General features: G+C 41.1%; 2 protein-coding genes across 39 annotated transcripts in view; one reads left to right on the top strand and one right to left on the bottom strand.

Moving 5' to 3' along the window:
• SDCCAG8 (SHH signaling and ciliogenesis regulator SDCCAG8) overlaps positions 1 to 16,232 on the bottom strand; it is a gene marked incomplete at its 5' end in the record, with an annotated part of 94,311 nt that extends 78,079 nt beyond the window's left edge. For 4 of the 5 annotated variants that reach the window (XM_083604262.1, XM_083604265.1, XM_083604266.1 and 1 more), the window contains 9 exons: positions 717 to 855; positions 2,441 to 2,629; positions 3,484 to 3,548; positions 6,111 to 6,230; positions 7,071 to 7,193; positions 9,720 to 9,833; positions 10,811 to 10,896; positions 10,975 to 11,121; positions 15,689 to 16,232. In XM_083604262.1, coding sequence (XP_083460388.1) covers positions 717 to 855; positions 2,441 to 2,629; positions 3,484 to 3,548; positions 6,111 to 6,230; positions 7,071 to 7,193; positions 9,720 to 9,833; positions 10,811 to 10,896; positions 10,975 to 11,121; positions 15,689 to 16,217 — 1,512 coding nt within the window. Of the gene's footprint in view, positions 1 to 716; positions 856 to 2,440; positions 2,630 to 3,483; positions 3,549 to 6,110; positions 6,231 to 7,070; positions 7,194 to 9,719; positions 9,834 to 10,810; positions 10,897 to 10,974; positions 11,122 to 14,795; positions 14,950 to 15,688 lie in introns of those variants that run through there. The other variant, XM_083604263.1, reaches the window with a different exon arrangement.
• CEP170 (centrosomal protein 170) overlaps positions 15,306 to 25,176 on the top strand; it is a 74,463-nt gene continuing 64,592 nt past the window's right edge. For 20 of the 34 annotated variants that reach the window (XM_083604216.1, XM_083604215.1, XM_083604205.1 and 17 more), the window contains exon 1: positions 15,928 to 16,058. The gene's annotated coding sequence lies outside the window, so the exon portion shown is untranslated. Of the gene's footprint in view, positions 15,447 to 15,780; positions 16,059 to 16,302; positions 16,547 to 25,176 lie in introns of those variants that run through there. The other 14 variants (XM_083604219.1, XM_083604218.1, XM_083604217.1 and 11 more) reach the window with 4 other exon arrangements.

Here is a 25,176-nt window from a genome sequence, read left to right as displayed (position 1 = left end):
TTCTTAATTCTCAAGATGAATGAAAACCAAGACATATATTTCTGAGACCGGTTCTATTCTGTTGGGCACGAACCCCACAGATAACATATTGGTGTAAGAAACTTAGTTGTTTAATTGGTCAACTTTTATAATACACCATGCCCATTTCCCCTCCATATCAAAATGTTATTTGGATAGGAAGGGAAACAAACATAAAGGAAGTATCGTAGTAATCAACATTTGGGGAGTGAGAGATGCAATAGAGAGCAGGGGGGGAAACACAGGCACTTCACTGAAGGTTGGGCAAGAAAGGAAATATCACTTGATCTATGCCAGAGCAGCACAGTAATTTTTATTTAGTAGCATCTCTCTCTTAGTAATATTTGCTACAGTACGAAGGGTTGCTAACTCAGGGGCCTCCAGAAGTTGCTAGGCTCCAATACCCATCAGTCCCAGCCAGCACAGGCACTAGTTAGGGATAATGAAACATCCGGAGAGCAGAGTCAGTCACTGCTTTAGTATCTAACAAGGCTCAGAACCCCAACAAAACCGCAAGAGCAGCCCGATCACATCAGACCAAAGACCCATCTAATCCAGCATTCTGATTTGTAAAGCAGCTAGCCAGACATCTCTGAGAAGCACAGTAGACTTGAAGGTAACTGTCTCTCTGTTATTTGTCGAAGCAAGGGATAATCAGAAGTATATCCTTAGGCATGCCTAAGGTATTGCTATTTTACCTTAGTTCTTTCCAAATTGGCTTCTTCCGTCATGTGTACAGCGTGCTTCACTTGTTCATAAGCGTTAGATTCCCTTTGCTGCATTTCACTTAGGTTTACTCTGACTGAAGAAAGTGCTGCCATTAGCTCATCTCGCTCACTGTTTTTTTTTAAAAGGAAATAAATATATAAATTAACCAAGGAAATAAAATCCACTTAAAATGAGTATCAGTGTTTAATTTTAGCAACATTTTGAAACTTATATTACGATGTGAGTTCTCACGATGTGCTGAGTAGTAGTAACATGTACATCACAATTTATGCAAACTGGGCAGCATCCCACCAGAACACACACAGTCAAGGAAAAAAAATACATGAAGTTCAATGCATCCAACAAAATAGAATTGTGATTATAGCAATGATAAAGAATGGATCCCACATTAACCTACAGTACTGAATATGGACAACTACACTGATAATCTTTACAACTCTAGAATAGATTCCCTAGGCTGTATAATCTGCAGCACAGAACCAGAAAGTAAAGGATTCTTCATTGCTCTCTGTTTAAAAGAGAGTAATATAAAAGGAATGCATACAGAATGTAAACTAGGGAATCAACTATTCTCTGTGATGTATAGCGTATGTTTAATGGGGAGGCAAGAACAGGAATAAGCCACACATGCAAGGCAGGCAAAATGCTTGTTGCCAATGATTAAAGCAATACTACCATGCACATTTTCAAATGTACAATTCTGACCTAGATTATTAGATATGCATGTCAGAGATGGTGAATGGTTATTCATGCAAGCCCTCAGTCAGTAATTGACAGACTGATCCTATCTAAATTTACAGGAAAATCACACTTATTTCAATGGAACTTTCTCTTGGGTTACCATAGATAGTTATTACATTCAAGGTGCAATCGTATGTTAATGTTATTCTCAAAGTACACAGAAAAAGTTAACAATTTGGATTCTTTGCATTTAGGATGCCTCTCCCATCTTCTTGTTAGGTGTCCAGATGGACACTGGGTCTTTTTATGTAAATTAGGTTCTTACCCGCTAGAGATGTTGTATGAATACTTCTTGTTGCATCAAGGGAGAGAAAAGAACCATAGGTAAGAAAAATAAGCTTAGGGACCATAAAAACCTAGACGCACAAATATGATGGAGAGAGTCTGGCAGCCTGAATGGCTCAGCATTCCCAGAGTGGAGCAGAGATATCTGAAGTAACTCACCAGCAACCTTTCTAAAATCCTTTTCGTACTAGCTTTATGACTGATAAGCACAACAGGGGTTTGAAGTCCTGGAAATGGGTTTCAAGTCAAATGCAAAGCAATACACAACATAAACAAAGTACTGAAGTGAATTCTCCTGCTTTTGCTATAAAAGTTACCTGGCCACACAGAAATAAAAGCACAATTATGTTATGCTTCAAGGAACATGGTTTTGTAGAGGGCTAAGAAGGAAGAGAAACACCCATGAAACGTGTTTTGTCGATATTCTATCCAAAGTTTTCAATTTCTCTTCATGAAGTCTCCTCCGAGACTTCAGCAAAAACAACTAAAGCACACTGTTGTGAGAGAGGTGGAAAGGAAGGTGACCTTGGAGAAAATGGATTTTGCACTTAATGGAGTTTGTGCAGAACCTCACAGCAAATGACACCCAAATCATGACTTAAATGCTGTTAAAAATCACCTTGCAATAATTTATTTTAATTCAGGATTTAACTATCCCACTACTTACTTTGTTAGCCTTTCAATGGTTTGCATGTGGACATTTGAATGTGTCTGGGAAAGAACAGCTTCGTGCTGTGCACATTGTAGGCAAAGGCCACCAACTCTGATGGAACTACTTGCTGCACTGAGCAAATGCTGATGCTTTAATCTTCCACTCAGATCTTCACACTTTTTTTGAGACTCTGATAACTCTTTTCTAGAAAGGAAATGACATACAACACCATAAGCAAGAAACAAGGCTGGATAAAAGACCATCAATATGGCAGAAAGACAGAAGCAGAGTTCCCCTTATCTGAGTGCTCACCAGGCCCAACTGTTTGTGCTGGTCTTACATGAGCCAGTGCAAAGGGTTAGGTAGGCCACTTACATACTGGGTCTTATAACAAAAAAAAGGGGGGGTCCAGACTGGGCCAAAGGCCTGGGGGAACAGCTCTGTCTTGCAGGCCCTGTGGAAAGATGTCAAATCCTGCAGGGCCCTGGTCTCTTGCGACAGAGTGTTCCACCAGGCCGGGGCCAGGGCCAAAAAGGCCCTAGTCAAGGCCAGTCTAACCTCCTTGAGGCATGGGGCCTCCAAGATGTTTTTGTTTGCGGACCGTAAGGTCCTCCATGGGGCATACCAGGAGAGGCGGTCCAATAAGTACGAGGGTCCTAGGCTGCATAGGGCTTTAAAGGTTAAAACCAGCACCTTAAACCTGACCCTGTACTCCAACGGGAGACAGTGCAGCTGGTATAGCACTGGATGGATATCATCCCGTGGCAAGAGCCCCATAAGGAGCCTCACCGTGGCATTCGGCGCCCGCTGGAGTTTCTGGGTCAGTTTCAAGGGCAGCCCCGCGTTGAGCAAATTACAACAATCAAGCCTGTCTGTCGCATGGATCACTGTGGCAAGATCAGGGTGAGAAAGGTAAGGGACCAGCTGCTTAGCACGGCAGAGATGGAAAAAAATTGTTTTATTATGCTAAACTTTGGATAGTTATAATGAGGCAAAACAAAACAAAATTCATTCAGGTGGCAGATACCAATCTGAAGTGAAAAGATTTTTTTTTTTACCTTAGGGAAAGAACCTGAGCTTCAAGTGCTTCTGTCTGTTCTTGATAGAGACATTTTAGATTTTCCTTTAAAACAAAATAAATACAGTGGCTTATTTAACTACAAGTAAGAGACATGTCAAGAAATCTGATCATAATAATAAAGACCTATTTTTTAAATTTAATAAAATTATAATGAATTTTGTATACATTAACAGCCATTCAAAATATAGTATTTTCCTACCATGACCTACAGCATTTAAGACCATATAACATATATAAACAACACAAGGACAATAACAGAATATTAGTAAAAACATTTCAAATCAATATATCACAGGCAGTCATAACACTACAGGATTAAAAACAGAGGCTACAACCTATTAGACCCTATAGCAAAAACATTTTTTAGAGCCCACCTACCAAAACTAGCAAGGAGGAGTGAGTTTGTATTGCATCATAGTAAGGAGCTTACACAGTAATAGCCATGGGGTCACTACAGAAATGGATCTGTCCATTCTACCTGGCATGACCTCCCTTCCTGTCAAGTGCACACACAAGTATTTCCTGCATGCATGCATGCCCACAATAGAAAAAGGTAAAGATGGTAGGGAGGAATGACTATGGGAAGGAGAAAACAACACAGAACACATACATTCTATGCAGCCCTATAAATGGGTGTGGGCAGCAAATTGCAGTATAGCAATGAATATTCATGAGGGTCATAATGGAATGAGTGGGAGCTGACATACCAATCACACAAACAGAAAAATAGGCTCTAAATGAACCATTTGCTAAAAGGCATATTAAAACCAAAGTAACCGAGGAGACCCATGATAGTAAAAAATAAGGAATACTGGAGGAAGCTACAGTAACAACAGATCTTTGTTGTAAGTAACAAGTGATCCACGCGACAGTCACCTCCAGATTGGATTATTGTAACTCGCTCTACGTGGGGCTGCCCTTGAGACTGACCCAGAAACTCCAGCAGGTGCAGAATGCCGCGGCAAGACTCCTTATAGGGTCTTCGCTGCGAGATCACATTCATCCAGTACTATACCAGCTGCACTGGCTCCTGGTGGAGTACAGGATCAGGTTTAAGGTGCTGGTTTTAACCTTTAAAGCCCTATACAGCCTAGGACCCTCGTACTTATGGGACCGCCTCTCCTGGTATGTCCCACAGAGGAATTTACGGTCTGCAAATAAAAACATCCTGAAGGTCCCAGGCCTCAGAGAGGTTAGGCTGGCCTCAACTAGAGCCAGGGCTTTCTCGGCTGCGGCTCCAATCTGGTGGAACGCTCTGTCACAAGAGACTAGGGCCCTGTGGGACCTGACATCTTTCCGCAGGGCCTGCAAGACAGAGCTGTTCCACCAGGCCTTTGGTCAGGGCGCAGCCTGACTCCCTCCTCTGGCAATCTGCACAGAATTTTGCTTAACGGTTGCCATCAATTTGATTTTAATTAATTTTTATAATGAAATGCTTTTAGAATGTTGGATTATTTTATTGTTGTTAGCCGCCCTGAGCCCAGCTTCGGCTGGGGAGGGCGGGATATAAATATTACTATTAATTATTATTATCATTATTATCATCATCATCTTAAAACAAGCGTAATAAAAATATGACAAAAATAGTAACAATGCAATTGTTTTGTAGCCTTGGGCACTACAAAAAATAGAAAGAAGGGGGAGACTGCGGGGTGGGGCGAGACACTGTCAGAAGGGGCCGTGTAACATGCCTGAAGTAATGTGGAAATAAATTTCATGTGTTAACATCTTTGATTTTATTAAAGATACTACTACTTGTATTTTAATTTTGTTTTTTAAGTTGTATTTCAATCAACTTGTTTTTATTATTGGTTGTTAGCCGCCCTGAGCCCGCTCCTGGCTGGGGAGGGCAGGGTATAAATAAAAATTATTATTATTATTATTATTATTATTATTATTATTATTATTACTTTGCTAAAACATTCTATCAAGCAACAGTTGGCAAATAGTTAAATCAATTAACTTAAAATGCTTGCACTGATGGACTGATCAGAAGATGCACAATGTTGAATTCCTCCCTGTATCTTGGTTACTCAGTATGGAGGACAAGCATCATGTCTGTGAGGTTTCTAGGCACATCTGATCAGCCCCTGCCAGAGACCAGAATGCTGAATTTGAAGGACATTGAACAGATCCAGAAAGGAAACTCTCCAGTTGTATACAGAGGAACAGTTCTCTCCAACTCAAAAGTCACATTCCATGTTATTGATTAGTTTGAGAGAAAGATCCAAAGAAAGTGACTGTCAGAAGCTAACTTTCCCTCCCTCTGTTCTCTTGGGCACTGTTTGCAAGCTTCCAACAGATTTTTGGAATTCCGACATTCTGACTTTCCTCCTCAGCCTCCAAGCAACCGTCTACACAAGTGAGCAGGGTCTTCAAACCTCAGGCTTTGGGGAGATGCTTGGGGAAGGAGGAGACAGAAATATCAGCTTCTGCCAGCTCCCTTCTGCAAGCTGTGGATCCAACTGTATTATGTTGGTCACTTTAAAAGTATTTGTTTTATCCATAATTCTCTGTGATGACATTTAAGTAATTTCCTTTTCCAGAAGAGTAAATAAAATAATGCCATATGAATAGTTCAGTGGGTTTCTAATAGGCACTGACCAGTTCTAGCTGCCATTTATCGACCAGAAATGTAGCTGCTGTAGCCTGCTCATTGATATGAGACGATTTGGCAGTTTCACAAACATGAGAATCATCACCACCGGCATTTTGTGTATTTCCCTGAAACAGGAACAATAGCTTTTCAGTGTCTGTGCCCATTTCATATCTATACATACATCAAACAAAAACATTACGCAGTATATGAAAATGGGATATCCTATGAAGTTACACAAAGGGCATGTTAATAGCGTTGTGTTGCATTTAAATATTATGCAAGTAGTACACTTCCACAAGCTGCCCTCTTCTACTGCAACCCACCCTGGCAACATATCCCATGTCTTTTTTTAAAGGTTGCGTGATTTCCAGAAGAAATTGTTCAGGACTGTATTGGGGAGATGGGGCAGAAAAGCCAAACAATTGAAATTACATCCAGCTTGTGCAATGATCGGAAGGAAAATTATGTGCTTCTGCTTCTAAGTCAGAAAAAGTATAGCTAGAAAGAACAAAGGGTGATTGGGGTGGGTGGGTTTAATTTAGCACTCACCTATGGCTAGCAAAAGTCACTTTTATTTTCAGTGCATATCACTTCTATGTAAAAAGAATAAAAACACTGTGCATACCAGATCATGACAAATACAAATACAGTGGTACCTCTAGTTGCAGACTTAATCCGTTTCGGGGTGCCGTTCGCACCCTGAAAAGTCCGCAACTAGAGTGCCTCTTCTGCACACTAAACTGCACAGTAAACACTTCCGGGTTTGTCACGTTCGTAAGCTGAAAGTCCGTAACAAGAGCGGAACGCAACACGAGCTATGACTGTAGTAAAATAACCTGTGTGGCTATTGCATATTATACTTTTTTTTTGTATTTTCAAGTTCCATATATTTTAAAGATTTGTTACTGAAGTACAGCTGTATATAATCAATATAAACTGACATATATAAATTCCAGAAAACTTACTGAGGCATCCAGAAGGGTTTGTTCTCTCAAAGTGTGCTCTGCTGTTACTTCCAGTTTATCATGGAGTTTCTCATTTTCAAGCACAACTGTACATATTTGAGATTTCAGTTCAGATAAATCCTCCTATAAAGTCAAATATGTATACTGTAAAAAGGATGGTAATGAAATTGTTTTAAACGCGGCAATGAAATGCTCTTCTCAAATCTGTTCCGGTCCCCTTGACTGTAGCATAAAAGATTAATGTCCACTTTTGCATAAAATCTGATTAAATACATAGTGAAGAAACATGTTTTTGCTTGGGGAGAGCATTGTTTATCAAATGTCAGACATTTCAGTCACTTATGAGGCTAATTCCCACATGGATGGAAGGTTTCTACACCAGAAGAGCATTTCCTGGAATATAAAGGATTATTCTGAACTACCAGACTGCAGCACAATAAAAAAAAGTATGTTGAAAACAAGAACAGCCCAGGCGTAGATACTTTGCATTCCTTAAAACTGTAGTATGCATATTTCTATTATCTGAAGTTACTCTGGCAGTGCTTAGGTAGCTTTACAGAACCTTCTGTATCCAGAGCTCAAAATCAGTAAACCCTTAGAAGTCATGAATATAACCTGAAGAAGCATGTCTTATTTAGTGCTGAGCAGAGAATAAGAGGCAAAGACTCACAAGAGCAAATTACACTAACTTCATCTTAGTCAAAAGGTCAAGAAATAATAAGAGCAACCTGCAAAGAAAACATGTCTACTTCAGTGACTCACTGGCCACCTCCAGACTGTCAGTATTTTGCATCAGGGATTCAACCTCATACTAGAGATTTAGGCCAGAATAATTAACGTGGATTTTTAGATTTCAGCTCGGCATTTAATACCATTCTACCACAACGTCTGATGTCTAAACTGGAAGATCTGGGGCTTCCGTTATCACTTTGTGGGTGGATACTGGACTTTCTGTCAGACCGCCCCCAGAGGGTTCGGTTGGGCCCTTATACCTCTAATATGCTTAAGACTAACATAGGAACACCACAGGGATGCGTACTCAGTCCGCTCCTTTATATTCTCTACACGTACGATTGTGTCGCTGCTCACCCTAGTAATAGGGTTGTCAAATTTGCAGATGACACAACCGTGATTGGGCTCATCCCTGAAAGGGAGGGTGAAACGGATTATAGAGATGAGGTGGAGCGGCTGACAGAGTGGTGCAGAGCTAACAACTTGCTCATAAATACAAGGAAGACAAAGGAGCTTGTGGTGGACTTCAGGAGACAGAAGAGCAATATCCAGCCACTTTTGATTGATGGGGTCTGTGTGGAGAGGGTAAGAACGTTCAGATTTTTGGGCATTGAATTACAAGAGGATCTGTCCTGGAGTGTTAACACAAGGGGGCTTGTGAAGAAGGCGCAGCAGAGACTGTACTTTTTGAGAATTCTAAGGAAAAACCATCTTCCGCAGAAACTGCTGCTTGCCTTCTATCACTGTGCCATTGAGAGCGTGCTCACTCATGGCTTATGTGTGTGGTACGGAAGCTGTACTACCCAGGACAGGATGGGGTTGTGCAGAGTTGTTAAGGCAGCAGAGAGCATTGTTGGCTGCCCACTCTCCACCTTAGAGCAGATTTATGCCACAAGGTGCCATAGGAAGGCACTGGACATAGTAAAAGATCCATCGCATCCTGGTCACTGTCTCTTCGAGCTCCTGCCGTCGGGACGGAGATACAGGACGATGAAGACAAGAACGAGCCGTCTTAAGAACAGCTTCTTCTCCAGAGCGATCTCGGCCCTGAATGGGAAGCCTGGACTTTGAAAGTCATCTAATCTTCCTTGCTGTACTATATTGTATTGTTTTAATTAGTGTTTTTATGGAGCAGTCAAGTAATTTCATTGTCCCTGAGAGGGGGCAATGACAATAAAGATGATATTATTATTATTATTATTATTATTATTATTATTATTATTATTATTATTATTATTATTAAAGCACTCTGTTGCCTAAACGTAACAGATCCACTTTAAAAAAAGAAACAGACTTTTTTGGCTTGGAAAGTGTCAGGGAATGCACTGAAAAGTTTGGGCTCAACATATGATTTTCCCACCAGCAAATCAGGATGAATGCAGGATGAATGCTCCTTGCTGTATAACTGCCCTGCAAACAAACAAACAAACAGGCTTGATGTAGTCTAACCTCCACATAAGAGTTGTGCAAGCAAATCAGGATAAATGCTCATGGGTCATCTGGAGAAGGCCAGCGAGTTTGCAAGTGTTAAATGTGAACATAGTGACAGGCATGTATATGGCGTGTGTGCAACTGAGGAATATGTGGTTGCAAGTACATGTGTGCTGTGGGGCAAGTGTGCAATTGGATATGCAATTAGCATGATAAGGATGCAACTAAAGAGGCTGAAGAACAGAAATGTACCAGCATCTTGTCACATAATGCTCACAGTCCTTTTTTCTATGTGTTTAGTTCCTATTGAAGATATGTTTGACTGAAGATAAATTGTATCTTTTGGTTGAGGTCTGCTTCTAACCAACAGGAAATAGATGGCATAATCTATCTTGTGGTGATATGTTTTGTTTCAATTCTGAATATACACAATGTAATCCACATGACAGAACAAGTAGTAAGTAGGTTAAGCACAATGTACAATACCTTGCAAAACTTGACTTCAGCTTCTAAGTGGTTAATGTATTGTGACTGGTCATTAATGATAGAAATGAGATCACAAAGGGCAGGCAAATTTTGATCTGTAGCATTAGATGTTCTCTGCAGGAAATAAATCAGTTAGGCACAGTAAGCATTTATAAGCAAGACCCTCTCCAGCAATGTTTATGTTGAACAAATGCTTTAAAATTAAATAACTTACATTAAGTGTTATCTGCAACTGATATCTAGTAAGATTATTGAATCAAAGCCAGATTTTCTTCTGTGCTCATTAAGAGTGCTTAGAAGATCATAAATACTTTACTCTTAGGATAAGCTCTTAAAACAGAGAGTATGCCAGCACTAGCGTTCATTTGTTGAATTTAGTTTCATTTTACCTAGCACTTTGTTCCTCAGATATTAATACTTTTATACAAGCAGGCTTCCTTCTCTCAGGTGATAGATAAAGGTTAATATGTTGCAAGTGAATCCAGACAAGATGGAAGCAATTCTTGTTGAGAGACTTCCGGCTTTGGGACAACATGGTCTACTTGCTGTTGATAGGCTGAGTATTGCTCCAATGGAGCAAAAATTAGGTCTAAGTATTCTTCTAAACAACCTGCAAACGACATTTTACAAACAGCCTCTACCCCCTGAGCAAATAATATAATATATAACATAATAATTACACACACACTAGAATGGGCTCTCAGATCTTTAACTGCATGAAAAGGCTCTCATGAGCAGCTCAGAACTCCATCACCTCTGCCTTGAACACCATCAGACTTTAGTTGGTGTTCTATTCACATATTATAATAACAGTAAATACAGATCACTTGCTTTCCATATATTTCCTGCTGCTGGGCTCTGCGCATGTTGCATACATTTGGCCAGATTTATGGGGCTGAAGTAAAGCTAGACAGCAATGAATTTAAAAGTTTACATCTTTAATAAACACATTTAACTAGCCCATTAATGCCTTGTGGAACGTCTATGTGATTCACCAAGTGTGACAGCATAAATGCTACTTCTATAGATACTTTGCCATCAGGCATGTAATTATTTGTTTCCTTAAAAAGAAAAAAGAGGATAATGCTTACTGTGGGTGACATTCTCCTCCTCCTCGATGGGGATGTTTCAGTCTCTTTTTCTTCTTGTTGTCGTAATAAAGTTTTAAGTTGATTTACTGTAAAAAATCGGCAAGGTAAATTATAAATCGTGCCATTGTAAATGGAAACAAAACCCAAAAATGTAAGTTTCAAACCTGCATGGTTGTGCTGTAGCTCCTGCCAAGCTTTATTCTCACTCTCATTAGGATCTGTATTAGAAAATAACTGAGCACCTTCTCCCATTGCCAGATCTTTTTCACCGAAGGCATACTTCAATTGAGCGTAGCTTTTAGTAGCGCGGTCTGTGAACAGCAGCATTATAATCATAATTATATAGACATTCCTTGATGTTCGAACATATGTAATGAGACTGACCATTAGAACCCTAAGGAAATTAGCAAAGTTAATACTTAAATACAACAACCACTGAAGAAACCAACACAAACAACTAAGGAAGAGAAAAATATTAGAATAAAAAAAGCTTATTTCCAATAGTAATATACAACTATACAGGATGTATATATTGCTTAAATAGCTTATAATATGATTAGGAAAATAAGTGGGTTTACTTTTTTTGTATTTTATTACACAAGTATATTATAAATATACTTCATTTCCCCCACAAAACAGTTATAAACTTGCCTTCCTTCTCTTACTCTAAACATGGTATGTCCTGGATCTTCGGCAAGTAAACAGAGAAATCCCACCTTGGGAGTCTTCCTAGAAAAAGCTCAACAACGTCCTGGTTTGTACTTTTTGAAATATGGCAACCCTATAGAGTTGGGAAGAAATATTCTAATGGTAAAAACTAGTTTTGTGCCTATATGCTGAAGGAAGACTGAGTTCAACTGAGTTTGGTTAGTGCAGAGGATTAAAATTCAAAGTACTTCAGCATTTTATGCAATGCAAATTTTAAGAATATCTACTCAGAAATAATTCCAACTGAGTTCTGCTAAGGAGATATAGGATTACAGCACAGGTAGGTGTCCACAAAGATGTTTGCTAATGCACCAGTGGCAACTATGAATCTTTGTTATTTTTTTAAAAGGTATTCTCCCCCCCCCCTTTTTTTGGGTATGTGTGCAAAGTGTCATATATGCATCTTACATGGCTCTGCAACAACAGCCAAATTATGCTTAGGGAGCCACTCTAGTTTAAAATCAGCAGCTCAATATTCCAAAGGACTCAGGAATATGGGTGGCTGGCTGCTTCATAAAATGTGCATCAACATCACACAGTTCAACTGACAGCTAGCCCCCCTAACTCTGGCTTGCTAGATACCCAACCTATATAATACCAAACTGGCATAATATAGCCAATCTACTGCCCACCTGTCTGACTTGCATCCATCTCATCTGCAAGCCCCAGTGGTTCCTCTACTGTGGAAGTCATTAGCAGTGTTGCAGGAACAAGTGGGAATTGGAACAGGAAATCAATAATCGCAGTGCCAGACCTGAGGAGCAGCCTCCAACAGTTGTGCTGTGCACTTGCAAAAAAAAGAAACTTATTTTCTTGTTGGTGGTATGTCTTAGGTACTTCTGAGTGTCTATTCTGCATGACTTTGTTTTCTGCTTGTATAAGAAAATGTTTGCTTTTTTCGGTTGGGGTTACTTATAATTGGATTCACTGAGGGTGCTAAAAACACTCACAAAGGCAGTGAATGAAAATTCCATCACTGCTGTCATCAGCATAAAGTGCAGTTTTGAACTCTTCATTGCCATACTTGATACTAAGATATGTGATTATTATTTCATATGAGATTAGCTATGGATTCCAGAAAGAGTGCAAACAGCATTGGACATAGCAGGCGGCCTTGCCAAGTACCTCGTTCTAAGTTAGCGTTATCACTTTTTTACAACCTCATGTTCCTGTAGCTTAATTAGATGAACTTTTGCCTAAAAACAAAATGAATGAACTGCCATTTCCAAATCTTTTGAAAAACGGTCACCCCAGAAGCATAGCAGATCTGGTGAAAGTGCTCAAAGGGTGAACATTGAACACTTTTTAAAACTTAATTTATAGACTACCTATCAGTGCAAGACTCCAGTTGGGGTATTCAATTTAAGAACAATAAATACAACAAAAATTCCACATAAAAACATTGAAAGCACAGAAACAGCAATAAAATTCAATGGTGCTATAAAGATAGTACTGACACTTACTTTACAACATACTAAAAGGCCTGGGCAGATTTTTAAAAAAATCATCACAGACATCAAAGATGGTATTAGGTGAGCTTCCCTAGGGACAGCATTGCAAATAGAAGTCACCACAACAAAACATATCCTCCCCGCCAGTCATCATCCACCTAACTTTAGATGGCAGGAAGTTTTTGCTAATGAACAAAATATTAAGGCAAGCTCATGTCAAAAAAGGCAGCCCTTCAAGCCATTTAAGAGTTTATGGGTAATAGTATGAACTTTTAAATAATGGGACCAGTTACCAGCACAGCTATTTAAGCATCAGCACAGTATGTTCCTCAAAGTCAGTTCCAGTTAGCCTTGCATAATTGCATTGTGATAGTTCAGTGAAGAGGTTACAAGAAAGGATCACAACTGATGCACCAAGCAAAGTTGGTGTACCACAGATGCCATTGGCATCTCCAGTTAAAACAGTGGATCTACTGGTACCCTAAGTAGTAAACCTGCTCTTTTACAGCAAGGGTTCCCAAACGCAATTCTTGATTTCTGTTTGAATCTAAAGCCACAGCTATGACAGAAGCAAAGCCCTTTTAGGGTGCTCTGAACCCCTGCTTCATAGGCTCAGGTTGTGTATGTGTGTAAATAAACCATATATCATAAAGACACGGACCCTGGAATCTCATACTGCTCATAAATTGGAGTAGCATACAACAATACGGTTTAAAATCCTACTGTATCTAACATAGGACATTACAACTGCTATAACATACAGGGAAAAACCTTCAGATGTTTTTCAAGTGGTCCGTGGGGGAAATAGTTTGGGACCACTCTTTTAGGGGAAGTGCAACACTATCCAAACAGCTTGAACACCACCTTCCTGGTTGACTTTTGGTTCCAAACATTCAATACTTCCCATACATCACTTGGGTGTGATAAAGAGAACAAACAGAGATGATGTCATACTGTACAGATGGTACAAATGACCACATTCAGTGGTTGAATTTAGATGTTAAATAGTGTGTGGGGCAGGGAGGGGGCGACAACATTAATATAATGAAGTCAAGCAGTTGCCTCCCACTTGCAGTCCATCTACTGAAATCATCCAAGCAGGAGCAAAACTTCTGAAGGGAACCACCACCACTTGTTGCCTCCCAATTCCCAATCTGGTCAGCCTATATAGGCCACCATTGTCAGTGGTATCAAAAGCAGCACAGAGGTTCAGGAGAATCAGCAGGTCACACACCTTCTACTGAACTTTCTGTGTCAAAGCCAGGCCAAAAAAGGATTGAGAAAATCAGTTTCATTGAAGAGTTGATGCAACTTGCACAGCAACCACCAGCTCAATCATCTTTCTCAATAAAAAGGCATTTATCAGAAGGGAGACCCTGAAGAGCCTTTAAGGAGCCTTTAGGACATGGGAGAGTCTCACATAAGGGCAGAAGGGTCAGGATATGGGGTATACAGAGTGGGAAGAGGTGTCACCGCGATTAAACACAAAACAAAAAACAAAATGCACCAGTGAACCCAAGGCAGACCAAATACCCGACAGCTGGCAGTTGCAGTTTTGGAGAATCCGCTACTTTTCAGCCTGATGCACACAGTTCTGCGTGAAGTGGAAAGCGGCACACCCCACCACGCCTGCAGAAATCTGCCCCACAGAGGGCCACCACGGGCTTGGCTTGGTGCACATTTCTAGAGACGCATCCCCGAAGCGCTGCAAGGCGCACCTGTGGGTGCTGAGCAGCACTGAGGGGGGCGACAGGAATTCATGGGGGGGGGGGTCTGAAAGGAGGACCCGCGAGCCCAACCTGCCTTCCCGCCTCTCGCTCTCTCACCGTGCAGGCTTTGCTGACACCGCTCCAGAGACTCCGCCAAGCCCGACTCCCCTCCGGCCTCCCTCATGGAGGCAGAGTAACTCGGCGAGCTTCCCCAGGCGGGTCTCGGGCTACAAGCCGCCGCTCTTTCCGTGGCCCCGACAGACTCCTGCATTAGGAGGCGTGTGAGGTAAACCTTTTTCTAGGCTTTCCCCGGTGGCTCTCGGTCGCTGTAGTCCAGCCTTGCTCCTACTACCGCTCAACAGTATGGGAACGCTGACCGCGGAGGGACTACAACTCCCAGGATAGGGAGCGGCGCGCTTCCGACGCCTCTCACGAGGAAGCTCGTTGCTAGACAACCAAGCAACGGTCTTTTTCTAGGACCCGCTTGGTGACGGAGGAGGAGGGCGAGGAGGCGCTGCCCAGGCCGGCCACGAAGCTGGCGACAGGCGGCAACGACATCTCCCCCTGAGGCAGACGGGAAGCCCCGCCGCCTCGCGCGGCGCTAAAGAGGCAGAAAGCGTTCCAGGCCCCCTGCCCGGCATGCAACGCGCCATTACTATGGCGTTACGCCCACAAGGCTTCGCCGCAGTTGCTTCTGGGAGTTGTAGTTGTTTCGTACCACAACAACGTAGAACAATACGTCTGCGGCTGCCAGCGGTACCACAATAGGTGCGTTCATCCTCATTTGAGGTCGTGCGCACAATACATCCCTCCCCCTCAACCCAACCGCGCTCTCGGGCGCGTTTTTTACTCTTCGCTCACGCCCACCACAGAAGCAAGGCGTGTGCAGCGATGGCATAGGACAAAATATGATGTTTCTCGTCCCATTAACGTATCCTCCAAACTCTACATTTCTATTTCCCAATGGAGAGGAGACTATTATTATTAATTATTATTATTATTATCATCACCTCTGCTCCCCATTGTCTGGAGCAGGACGCCTGCGCAGTGCGAGCCTGCTCGCTGGGAAGCGCGCATGCGCAGTGGTTCCGTGCTGGGGCGCTGCAAATCCATTCTTTTCATTTCCCCTCCCCCCTCCTCTCTCGCTCGCTCTCTCTCTCCCCCCGCGCTGGCAAGCTGAGGCGGCGCCTGCGCAATAGCTTCCCCCTGTTCCGCGCCGTTAGCCGCTATATGCTGGGAATAACGTTCGAGCGGTTGCTTACACAGCCAGAGCGGCACTGAGAGGCGGGGAGTCTGCGAGCGCCCTTCCCCTCCTCGTCCTCCTCTCTGTGGAGAAGATGGTGGGCCTGTGAGCCAGCGCTTTTGCCTTTCCCAAGCGGGGTGAGTGATGCTGCGGGCGGGGGGACCCCTCCGCCCGAGCGCCGCGGCGCCTTCCCTTCCCCCGGCCGGGGATGGAGCCCTAAATGCGGCGCATTGTATGCCTCCCGCTCCGCCTGCTGCCCTCGCCCTCCTCCTCCAGGGGAGGCGGGTGCCTCGCATGCCCCTCAGTGACACTGGCGCTTCTTCCAATGCTACGTTTCCCGTCGGGGGCTTTCTGCTATTCCTGCCCGCTGAGCATTGTCCCTCTGGGACTCCACAGAGAAGGCTGCGGCTGCTGCTGCACGGAGGCGAGGGGTGGGGGTTGCAATGGCCCAGATTGGATACAGATGGAGCTGCTAAAACCACCGTTTCCTCTTTCCTCCCCTTCCTCCTCCAAGATAACAAACCTTCCCCCCGGGCGCTCTCTCCAGTGGGGTGGAGGCTTCGAGCCCGTTCTCCTCTCGTCAGCTCGCATACGCTTCTGCGTGGAAAACATGTCTAGAAGGGGCGTGAGTGCAGCTTCTTTGCTTTGTGCGTTTTCTTCTGGGATCGGTTTCCTTCTTTCTCTCTCTCCCCCCTCCCTCCCTTTCCACTGTGGATTCTCATCTGTCCATTTGCTTCCGATTCGTTTTACGGGCCCTCGTTTAGGAAACGACAACAACGACAAAAACCATCTGGCCGATAAATAGAAAAGGCGGGTGTGTGCAATAGTAGTAGTAGTAATACTAATACTAATAATTATTAGTAATAATAATAATAATTTGAAGCTTCTGTTTTTCAGCCTGGCATGCAGCTCTGATTGTAAGCAGCCTTTATCTAAAACGAGGCATGGATTTACATTTCTATGCACATTTTCTCCCCCCCCCTCCCTTCTGCTGATGTTCCTTCTGATAATTGTTTTGTGAATTCGTTTCCGTTGTGGTCTTCTGTGTATGAAAAGGATCCCTAGGGAAATGCATATGGCTTCTCGAAAACTACACAGACCGGGAAAGTAACGGCCTTTTGTGGAAGGCATCATTGCAAGTCATTCATTTTGTGCATGAGTGAGATATGTGTAGTCATAGCAGCTTTCTTGGAAGTGAAATGGATTGGTTACAAAGGCAATAAAAATCTTAGCCTGGTTTTCAAATATCCAGTATTTTGTGAAAGAGGAAGCTGACTGGACTGAAAACCATATGACAGCTCTACAGATGAGCCTTCTTTTGTGATCTCATCCACTCATTACTTGGAGCCTGATGCTAGAAATGGGGGAAGGGAAGAGGAGTGTTTCTGCTCAAAATTGTGTTCTGGTGCATTTATGATTCACTTAATCTAGTTAGTCTCCAGGATCAGGCATGATGTTGCTTCAGCCTCTGATCAGGAAATTGTTAAATACGTTAAAAATGGGCTGTAACTATTCAGAATATGATGCTTGCATGCAGTCATTGCATTGTAAATAAGTTGCTATTTGAGCTACTTGTTAGCTTTTAAACAAATTTTAAGCAAGTGCTTCCAACAATATTGTGTATAACCAAAGCAAGTACAATATGCTGATAAAAACAAAACAGAACTTCAGAGCAACCAGACAATGTGTTATCTAAAATGGAATCCCTTGGATTCAGTTGTTTTCACATTCATTAAGTGCAAAAGATATTCTTAATAAAATATTTATTTGAAGCAATGCACCCAAGTTCCTAAACTATGACTAGGATTGTGCCGATCTGGTGTATCACATTGGTACTACTCTGCACTTGAAAAGGGTATTCTAGGGCAATGAATTATATTTAACATAAGATTATTTATATACATCTGTTAAACAACTTGGTTGTTGTTTTGGACACTCTGGCCAGACTGGTGTATGTGGTCCAGCAACAAAATTCAACAGTGGTTGAATAATTTGTACCATGGGTGCTGATAGAATAGCAGCTGCTTCACTTTCTTACTAGTAGTCTCTTACTTTAGAATACTTCATCTTCATGGAACTTTAAAAGGTCTCATAGTTCATAAAGTCTCCTGTTTTTTGAGTAGAGAGAATGTCTGTAAAGATAGTGTAATTAGCATAAATCTTTGTTTTAGCTAAATTATTTTGAAGCTCTTGTTCTGTTTTGAGATCTGGAGCTCCCTAATTTCCTACAATGTGCACAAACAATGTTGTCATTTTCTTTCCTCCCTTTCCTTTACACTTTATATATTAACCTTATCTCATTGTCTCTGCTGTACTTCTTTTATTTAAATGCCTGTGTGACTTTACATATTCCCATTTTTGTCTCGAGAGAATGGTAGAGAGCAGCTCCACACTAAAAAGGCTGATATCTGTATCCCTTTTTTAAATTCTACCTTCATGACTATCACAACTATTACAGTGGTACCTCGGGTTACATACGCTTCAGGTTACAGACTCCGCTAACCCAAAAATAGTGCTTCAGGTTAAGAACTTTGCTTCAGGATGAGAACAGAAATCGTGCTCTGGCGGCGCGGCGGCAGCAGGAGGCCCCATTAGCTAAAGTGGTGCTTCAGGTTAAGAATAGTTTCAGGTTAAGTACGGACCTCCGGAACGAATTAAGTACTTAACCCGAGGTACCACTGTACTATTCTTAATATACGTTTGTGGTAAATAGCATTTTGTACTTGTAAGTAGGTTCTGATTGGCTCAAATCAAGGCCCAGTGCTTGAGTATTAATGTGTTTTGAGTGACAGATCTTACATTTGCCTTTCAATGAACAAGTACTTAAAACTAAGAATCTGTACTGTGTATTAGTAATTTAGACTATACCCAAAGGTTTGTTTGCAGTGTTGATGATGAAGCCGCTGTTGAAGCTTTCCTAGTGTCATAGAGGGGTGAGGTGGTTAGAAAATATGTTTGCCAGTAACTGAGTTGCTCAAACCTTGGAGGGTCATAGAAAGCAAAAGAGGCTTGCAAAGGCAGGAAATTCCACAGGCAGGGTACTACAGCTGAGAAATCACCCACCCTTAGACTTTACCCATTGTCAGAACCTAAGATCACCCTCAGATAGCAAGACTGGCAAATGCCAGGAAAGACAAAACTCTTCTGACAAGTATTTGTCCTCCAAGCCATTTAGGGTTTTAAAAGTAAATCACAGCACCTTATATGTGACTCAAAAATGAATGGGTGGCATGCAGATCACAGATTATAGGTGTAATATATGACACTAAAAGGCATGAGTTTACCAGGGCATGAATCCCTGTGGCAAGACTTTCCCGGTCCAAGAATCATTGTTGTTGGAGGTCCATCTGGCCCCTTGAGCGCCCAGTGACAAAGATGGATCCAGAAATACTCCCAGACTATGCAGATGTTTCAAGGGGAGTGCATTCTCATCTAGAACAGCCAGTCTACCAATCAGAGGAACTTGTCAGCTCCTCACCAACAGAACCTCTGCCTTGTTTGCATCCAGCTTCACTTTATTGGTCCTCATCTAGCCCATTATCATCCCCAAACAGTGGTTTTAGTAAGATACAGGATGGTGTCTCTTGGACCCTGGACACTGGTGATTTTCTAGTCTCTCAGTCCTATAAGAAGCCTACAGTTATAAATATAATACATTAATTATAGTGTCATTTATAATCTTAGAAGTCAGATCCCCACATGGTTCTCTCACTGTTAACATGGTGTTTAATAGATAGCTATGATTCATGATTCACTTTTATGTTTATTGTTTGATATATATGTGTATTAAATACTAATTCCCTTTTAAACTTCTCTTTTTAAAAAGAAAATACTGGAGGAATTCAGTGTTGTTCTAACGTTCTCATTCCGTCAGGACAAGCATTTTGGCTTGCCTGACAGACCAATCCCCCCCCCCCCCCCGTGTGCTGTTCCATGAGTTCTCAAGATCCCACTTGAGCCAGTTTCAGGGAGCGAGGAAGGTGGATGATTTCCGCTGATGGGACTCATTAGTTGAATCCCACCCACTGAAAATAATTGAAATATTAAAGTCTTTTTAAAACAAGCAAACCCCCCACCCTGCTTACTACAATCCTGTAAGGTATACATACTACTGACATTAGTATATTACAATCTGATTTTGAGTGTTATTCTTAAGATTTCCATATTCAAAGGTATTTTGCCACTGAATACCAGATGCTGAGAAACAAGAATGGGGGAGTGGCTGTTGTTTCATGCATTTCTTCTGTATTTCATGGAGCATCTGCTTGGCCTCTGTGGAAAACATGATACTGCAGTTTATGGGTCTTTTGGTTTGATCCAGAAGGCTTGCTGTTATGCTCACCCCTACCCAGTGAATTCATAGTTGAGCTGAAATTTGAGCTGGGACTTCCCAGGTCATAGCTCATGCTTGCAATCACTGTGCTATATTAGCTCTTCATAAATGTTACCAGCACTCTGATAAAACTTCAAGACTCCAACAAAATTAGAGAGCTTGAAGAAATCAAATCAAAATTAGTCCAGACCTGCATGTCAAAAACAGCCTCAGAAGAAGAATTTCTCCTGCTGAAACACATCTGCCTAGGCAGTTGTTTCCAGGGTTTTATTATTATTATTCGGCCAGATATTATAGCAAGGCATAATTTGTGATAAACAAATGGTAATGGTCATTGCTTTGCCTCTTGAGATCACTGTAGCCAGAGATGGGAATGCTGAACAGACAAGCAGCTCTTAATTCCATGGTTTGGAGTTACTTGTTTTATTTTATTTCAACAATTTATATACCAACACCCTAAGTGTCTAAGTGATGTACAGTGATGTTACAGATTATATGATAAAGATAAAATCAATTAAAATTAACCATGAAATCAGAAAAAAATGCCTGTTGAAATCTTCACCAAGGACTGAAAGTTCAAATGAGTGGTGTCTCATCTGATTTTAGCTGGGAGGGAGTTCCATAGAAATGGTCCCATATCACTGAGCACACAGCTCCTGGTGAGCATGAGCCATAGAGGACCACCAACAGTGACTCACACAAAGACCACAGTGATTGGCCTGGAATATAAGGGAGCAGGTGATCACATCATGGTTTCCCTTTTTTACTATAGTTTTATGCAACACCTGCCAATGAACAATCTCCGGGTAATGCACTGTTTGTAAAATGGGACCTTTTTGTATTACAATTTTGGCAGTGTAGTTTTCAAACCCTTTCTTAACGATCCCTAACACAGAATTCTCCCTTACCATATTTTCTTCATGTTACACATTTTGTCTTACTGTGAATGTACCTACAGTGGTACCTCAGGTTAAGTACTTAATTCGTTCCGGAGGTCCATTCTTGACCTGAAACTGTTCTTAACCGGAAGCATCACTTTAGCAAATGGGGCCTCCTGCTGCCGCTGCGCCACTGGAGCACGATTTCTGTTCTTATCCTGAAGCAAAGTTCTTAACCTGAAGCACTATTTCTGGGTTAGCGGAGTCTGTAACCTGAAGCGCATGTAACCTGAGGTACCACTGTATTACTGTGGTTTTGCATATGTTGTACACAATAAAGAGAGTAATAGCTAGAAATATATATCCAAGCTTTACCATATCTTCTCTTTCCAGTCTTTGCAATATCATACCCTTTGGATAATGAGAGGTTCAGAGAAAGTTTATTGTAGCTTGAATTTGAGCAGAAAGAATTCACTGCCAGAATTAGCTAAACCTCTGCGTGTGTGTATGTGTCCATGTCCATATATGTGTGTGACAACTGTCGCTTTTTGGGAATCCAAATAATGAGTGGTTGTACTACCTGCTTAATAGATTACTTACTTCAACTTTGCTGGTTATATATCTCTCAACAAACAAGCCAAGACACTATCAGTCTTTAGCCTGTTCTCATTACAAAGAAATAGACCCTAAAAAGAGGCCACTCCCTGAAACCTGCCACTTATGAGCTATTTTTCATAAAAATGCTGATATTACACAATATATTCTCTTTCAAAGCTGTTGCCTTCATGTTCTCATCTACCCACAAGTCACACTATTTATCTTCTAGGAGTATATATCATTTACATTTCTCCCTCAGTAGTTATCAAGTAGTTGATAAATATTCCCTGTCATAACAGTTGCACAACCTGTGATTCAGGTCTTGTGCACAGGTGATGGCCTTCTTAGAATGGTTTTATGATCGCATTCAACATGCTTTCAATTATTTTCATCTTCTATAGCTGTGTTACATTAATGGTCCATTCATTGCCGACTTAACAACTTTCGATATAACCTTGTCTGTTCATTCCAATAAACTGCTATATTGATTTTGCAGTGTGATCAATTCAGGCTTATAGTCTAGCTGCCAAAAAAACTTCATTCAGTGTAAGAACTGTCTTTCAGTAGGAACTGTCTCCTACTAGGAAGAATGATTATCTTTGGGTAAATATATTTGTAAAAATATTTCTGATTTTTTTTTGTATTAGCCAAAAAATTGATTATACAGTTTGAAGAGAGAACTTAAGGCACAGATAATGCCTTCTATTAAATGTATTCTTCATTGTTGATGGCTATTTTGCAACCGGAATGGTATCATTTGGTTAGATACTAGAAAATAGCGTTATGGCATCCTGCAAATTAACCATTTAAAGAGTGGGTATAAGGAAAACCATGATGTGAGTGCCACTGCTGTGTTTGCAATTATTTTGATATTTTGAAAAAAGCAAATTTAAAATTATGTTTATAAATGGACATATTGTAATTTCATTCATTAGTGTCGTATTAATATTTTCTTTAAGGTAGTTATAAGGCAAATTTTAAATTCAAGTAAATACATTACCTTCATTTAAAATTCAGCAGAAATACCAGATTTTAATTTCTTAAGCATACTGTTCTATGTGCGTCACTTAGCATGTTTCATTTTACTTATATTTAGTAAACAAACCTAAAAACTTTGAAAGTTTGAAAGTCAGACATCTAATATCCTATTCACAGTTGGCATCTGTTCTCTGTTAATGAATTTGTGAAATAGAAAAATTTCCATGTGAAAAGAAAGTACAGGGATTTATTTATTTATTACCTGCTCTTCACTCTAAGGTCCCAGCGTGGGTTACAGCATTAAAAGAATATTAAAAACAGCTTGAGAAATTTTCTGTCCTGCATCACTGGTGGGACTGATTTTTAATTTTGTTTCACATCATTTTTATTATATTTGAGGACCTCCAAGAAACACACCATTCCTATGTGGTCAGAAATGCTTTCAGATAAATATCAGAATTTAGGGTCCTGGTTCCAGAAACAGCCACTGTTTAGGGAAAGTTCTGGGATGTTGGCAAAGAGGGCAGCAATCTTTTGTTTGTAAAGAAGAAGGGAGGGGGGCATCAGCAGTTAAACATAGTTTCTGCTTTTGAGTTGATGTAATTGTGGTCTGGACTTCCTTTCTAATTCTGGTGGTCTTGTATGGGGGACAATAAAGAAGTTTTGTGTCTCTGGCTCAAATCAGACTGTAAAATAGTTGCTTAAGCTTCTGCTTAATGGTCTGACCCTTTAAGCTTGAGTACCTTCTTCAATTAGTTTATTATGAATACTAGCTAGAAGGCTTATTGGTAGGCATAAAGGAAACCTATTTATTAATCATATCCCATGCTTTGTAGGTGAAGCAATGACCAGAACATAGAAAAAAAGGGTGTCTTTTGCTCAACCCAACAGACTACAACATCTATAATACAATGATATATCACTTGGTAAAACACCTTCCTCACATTTTTTTTTTAAATTCAGGTGTTCAAATTTGAGATTAGATCAGCTTTGAAATCTGAGTAATATTCTTCAAAATTGGGATGTCTTGGCTGATTTCTGAGCTTTGAGAATTTGATCTTAGACACACACATTGAACAGTCACAGATTATTTGCAAGCCTCACAGATATTTGGCCAGGTGAAGCATTTTGGGCAAATAGACTGTGCTTGCAAAAGAAAACTGCTGGTGGAGGAGGAGTTAACCCCACAGTAGATTTATTGGGGAGCAGGGCTGCAGTGCTCAGCACTTCCTTGAGGTGAGTATTACAAGCTCTCGAAGCTTGTATCTGGGCCAAAGCCAAGAAAACATGACATGGGGTATCAGATGTGTCTGGTTCAGTTAAGCATTGGGGTTCTACACCTACAACGTGAGAAGGGTTTTGATGCCTGATTATCCTGTTCTTCTTGGTCTTGGGGCCTTCAGAGAAAGAAGTAAAGAATACTAATCATAGTTGGGATAAGGTAAGGTAAATCAGGACCCTGGGCAGCTCCCAGTGGGCCCTGCTGGCTGTTCTTGAGAAGGTGTCTGAACAAAGGCTTGGAATCATCTGAAGCCTTGATAAGACTGGCAGATCTTCCCGTGGTTCTGCCTCCCCTGTGAGAGCTGTTTGCAATTTCTTAAGCGCCCGTATTCTATTCTTCAGTTACACACTCATGCATTAATGTGGAGCAGGAGTGGGTGACGCTTCAGGAGAATAATTGTTAGGACTTCAAGGGTTATGTAAGAGCCACATCTTCAGACCAAGGCAGTGTAGAAGTAGGTGCTATGGGGTGGCTGGTGCATCATCTCAATTATAGATTGTTTGTCCATACTGTCCAGGGTACTTGGTGTGGGAATTAAAAAAACCCAAATAAATCTGCGTCAGGTGGATTGAGGCCAATGCATATCAGATAAACTGGAAGGGAAATGAAAGAAAAGAACCTCAAAATAAATTCAAAAACACTGTTCCTATATTACTGAGGAATATTAGTGGATACATGCATTTGGTGCAAAAGAAATTAAGTTATGAAAATCCCTGTATATTTGTTTAATTTGATAGAAGAAACATAATCTAGTCCTGTCAATGAGAGATCAGGTGGAAATGTACCTTGGGCAATTGGAAGAAAGCTGATGGCACAACGTGCATGCAGTAATCTGATTACCTTTAGATGCAGTAGCATATAAGTGGATGAAAAGAATTAAAGACATAATCTTGACCTTACGAACTTGAGCAGGGAAATACAGATGTATTACTGATGAAAGTGATATCCATTCTAAGGTGTTTTCAGTATTATTGAGATAAGTATATCAGGTAAGGTAAATCGGGGAAAGTTGGATATACTGTGAACTCATATCAGCCTACAAGGTGAAAAATATTCGTAATGGCAAACTAACAGGGTATGTGAGATTTTGCTGGTGATTAATATTGATACTTTTTTTATTTAGATAGATATAAATTATTTGGCAAACAAGCTAATAATAAGTAACAAATCTGTGTTGCATAACTAGA

Source organism: Podarcis filfolensis (genome assembly GCF_964270895.1).
Source record: "Podarcis filfolensis genome assembly, chromosome: 3".
NCBI classification, from domain to species: domain Eukaryota; kingdom Metazoa; phylum Chordata; class Lepidosauria; order Squamata; family Lacertidae; genus Podarcis; species Podarcis filfolensis.
The sequence above is the reverse complement of the archived record's forward strand: the minus strand, read 5'-3'. Positions and strand labels throughout refer to the sequence as shown.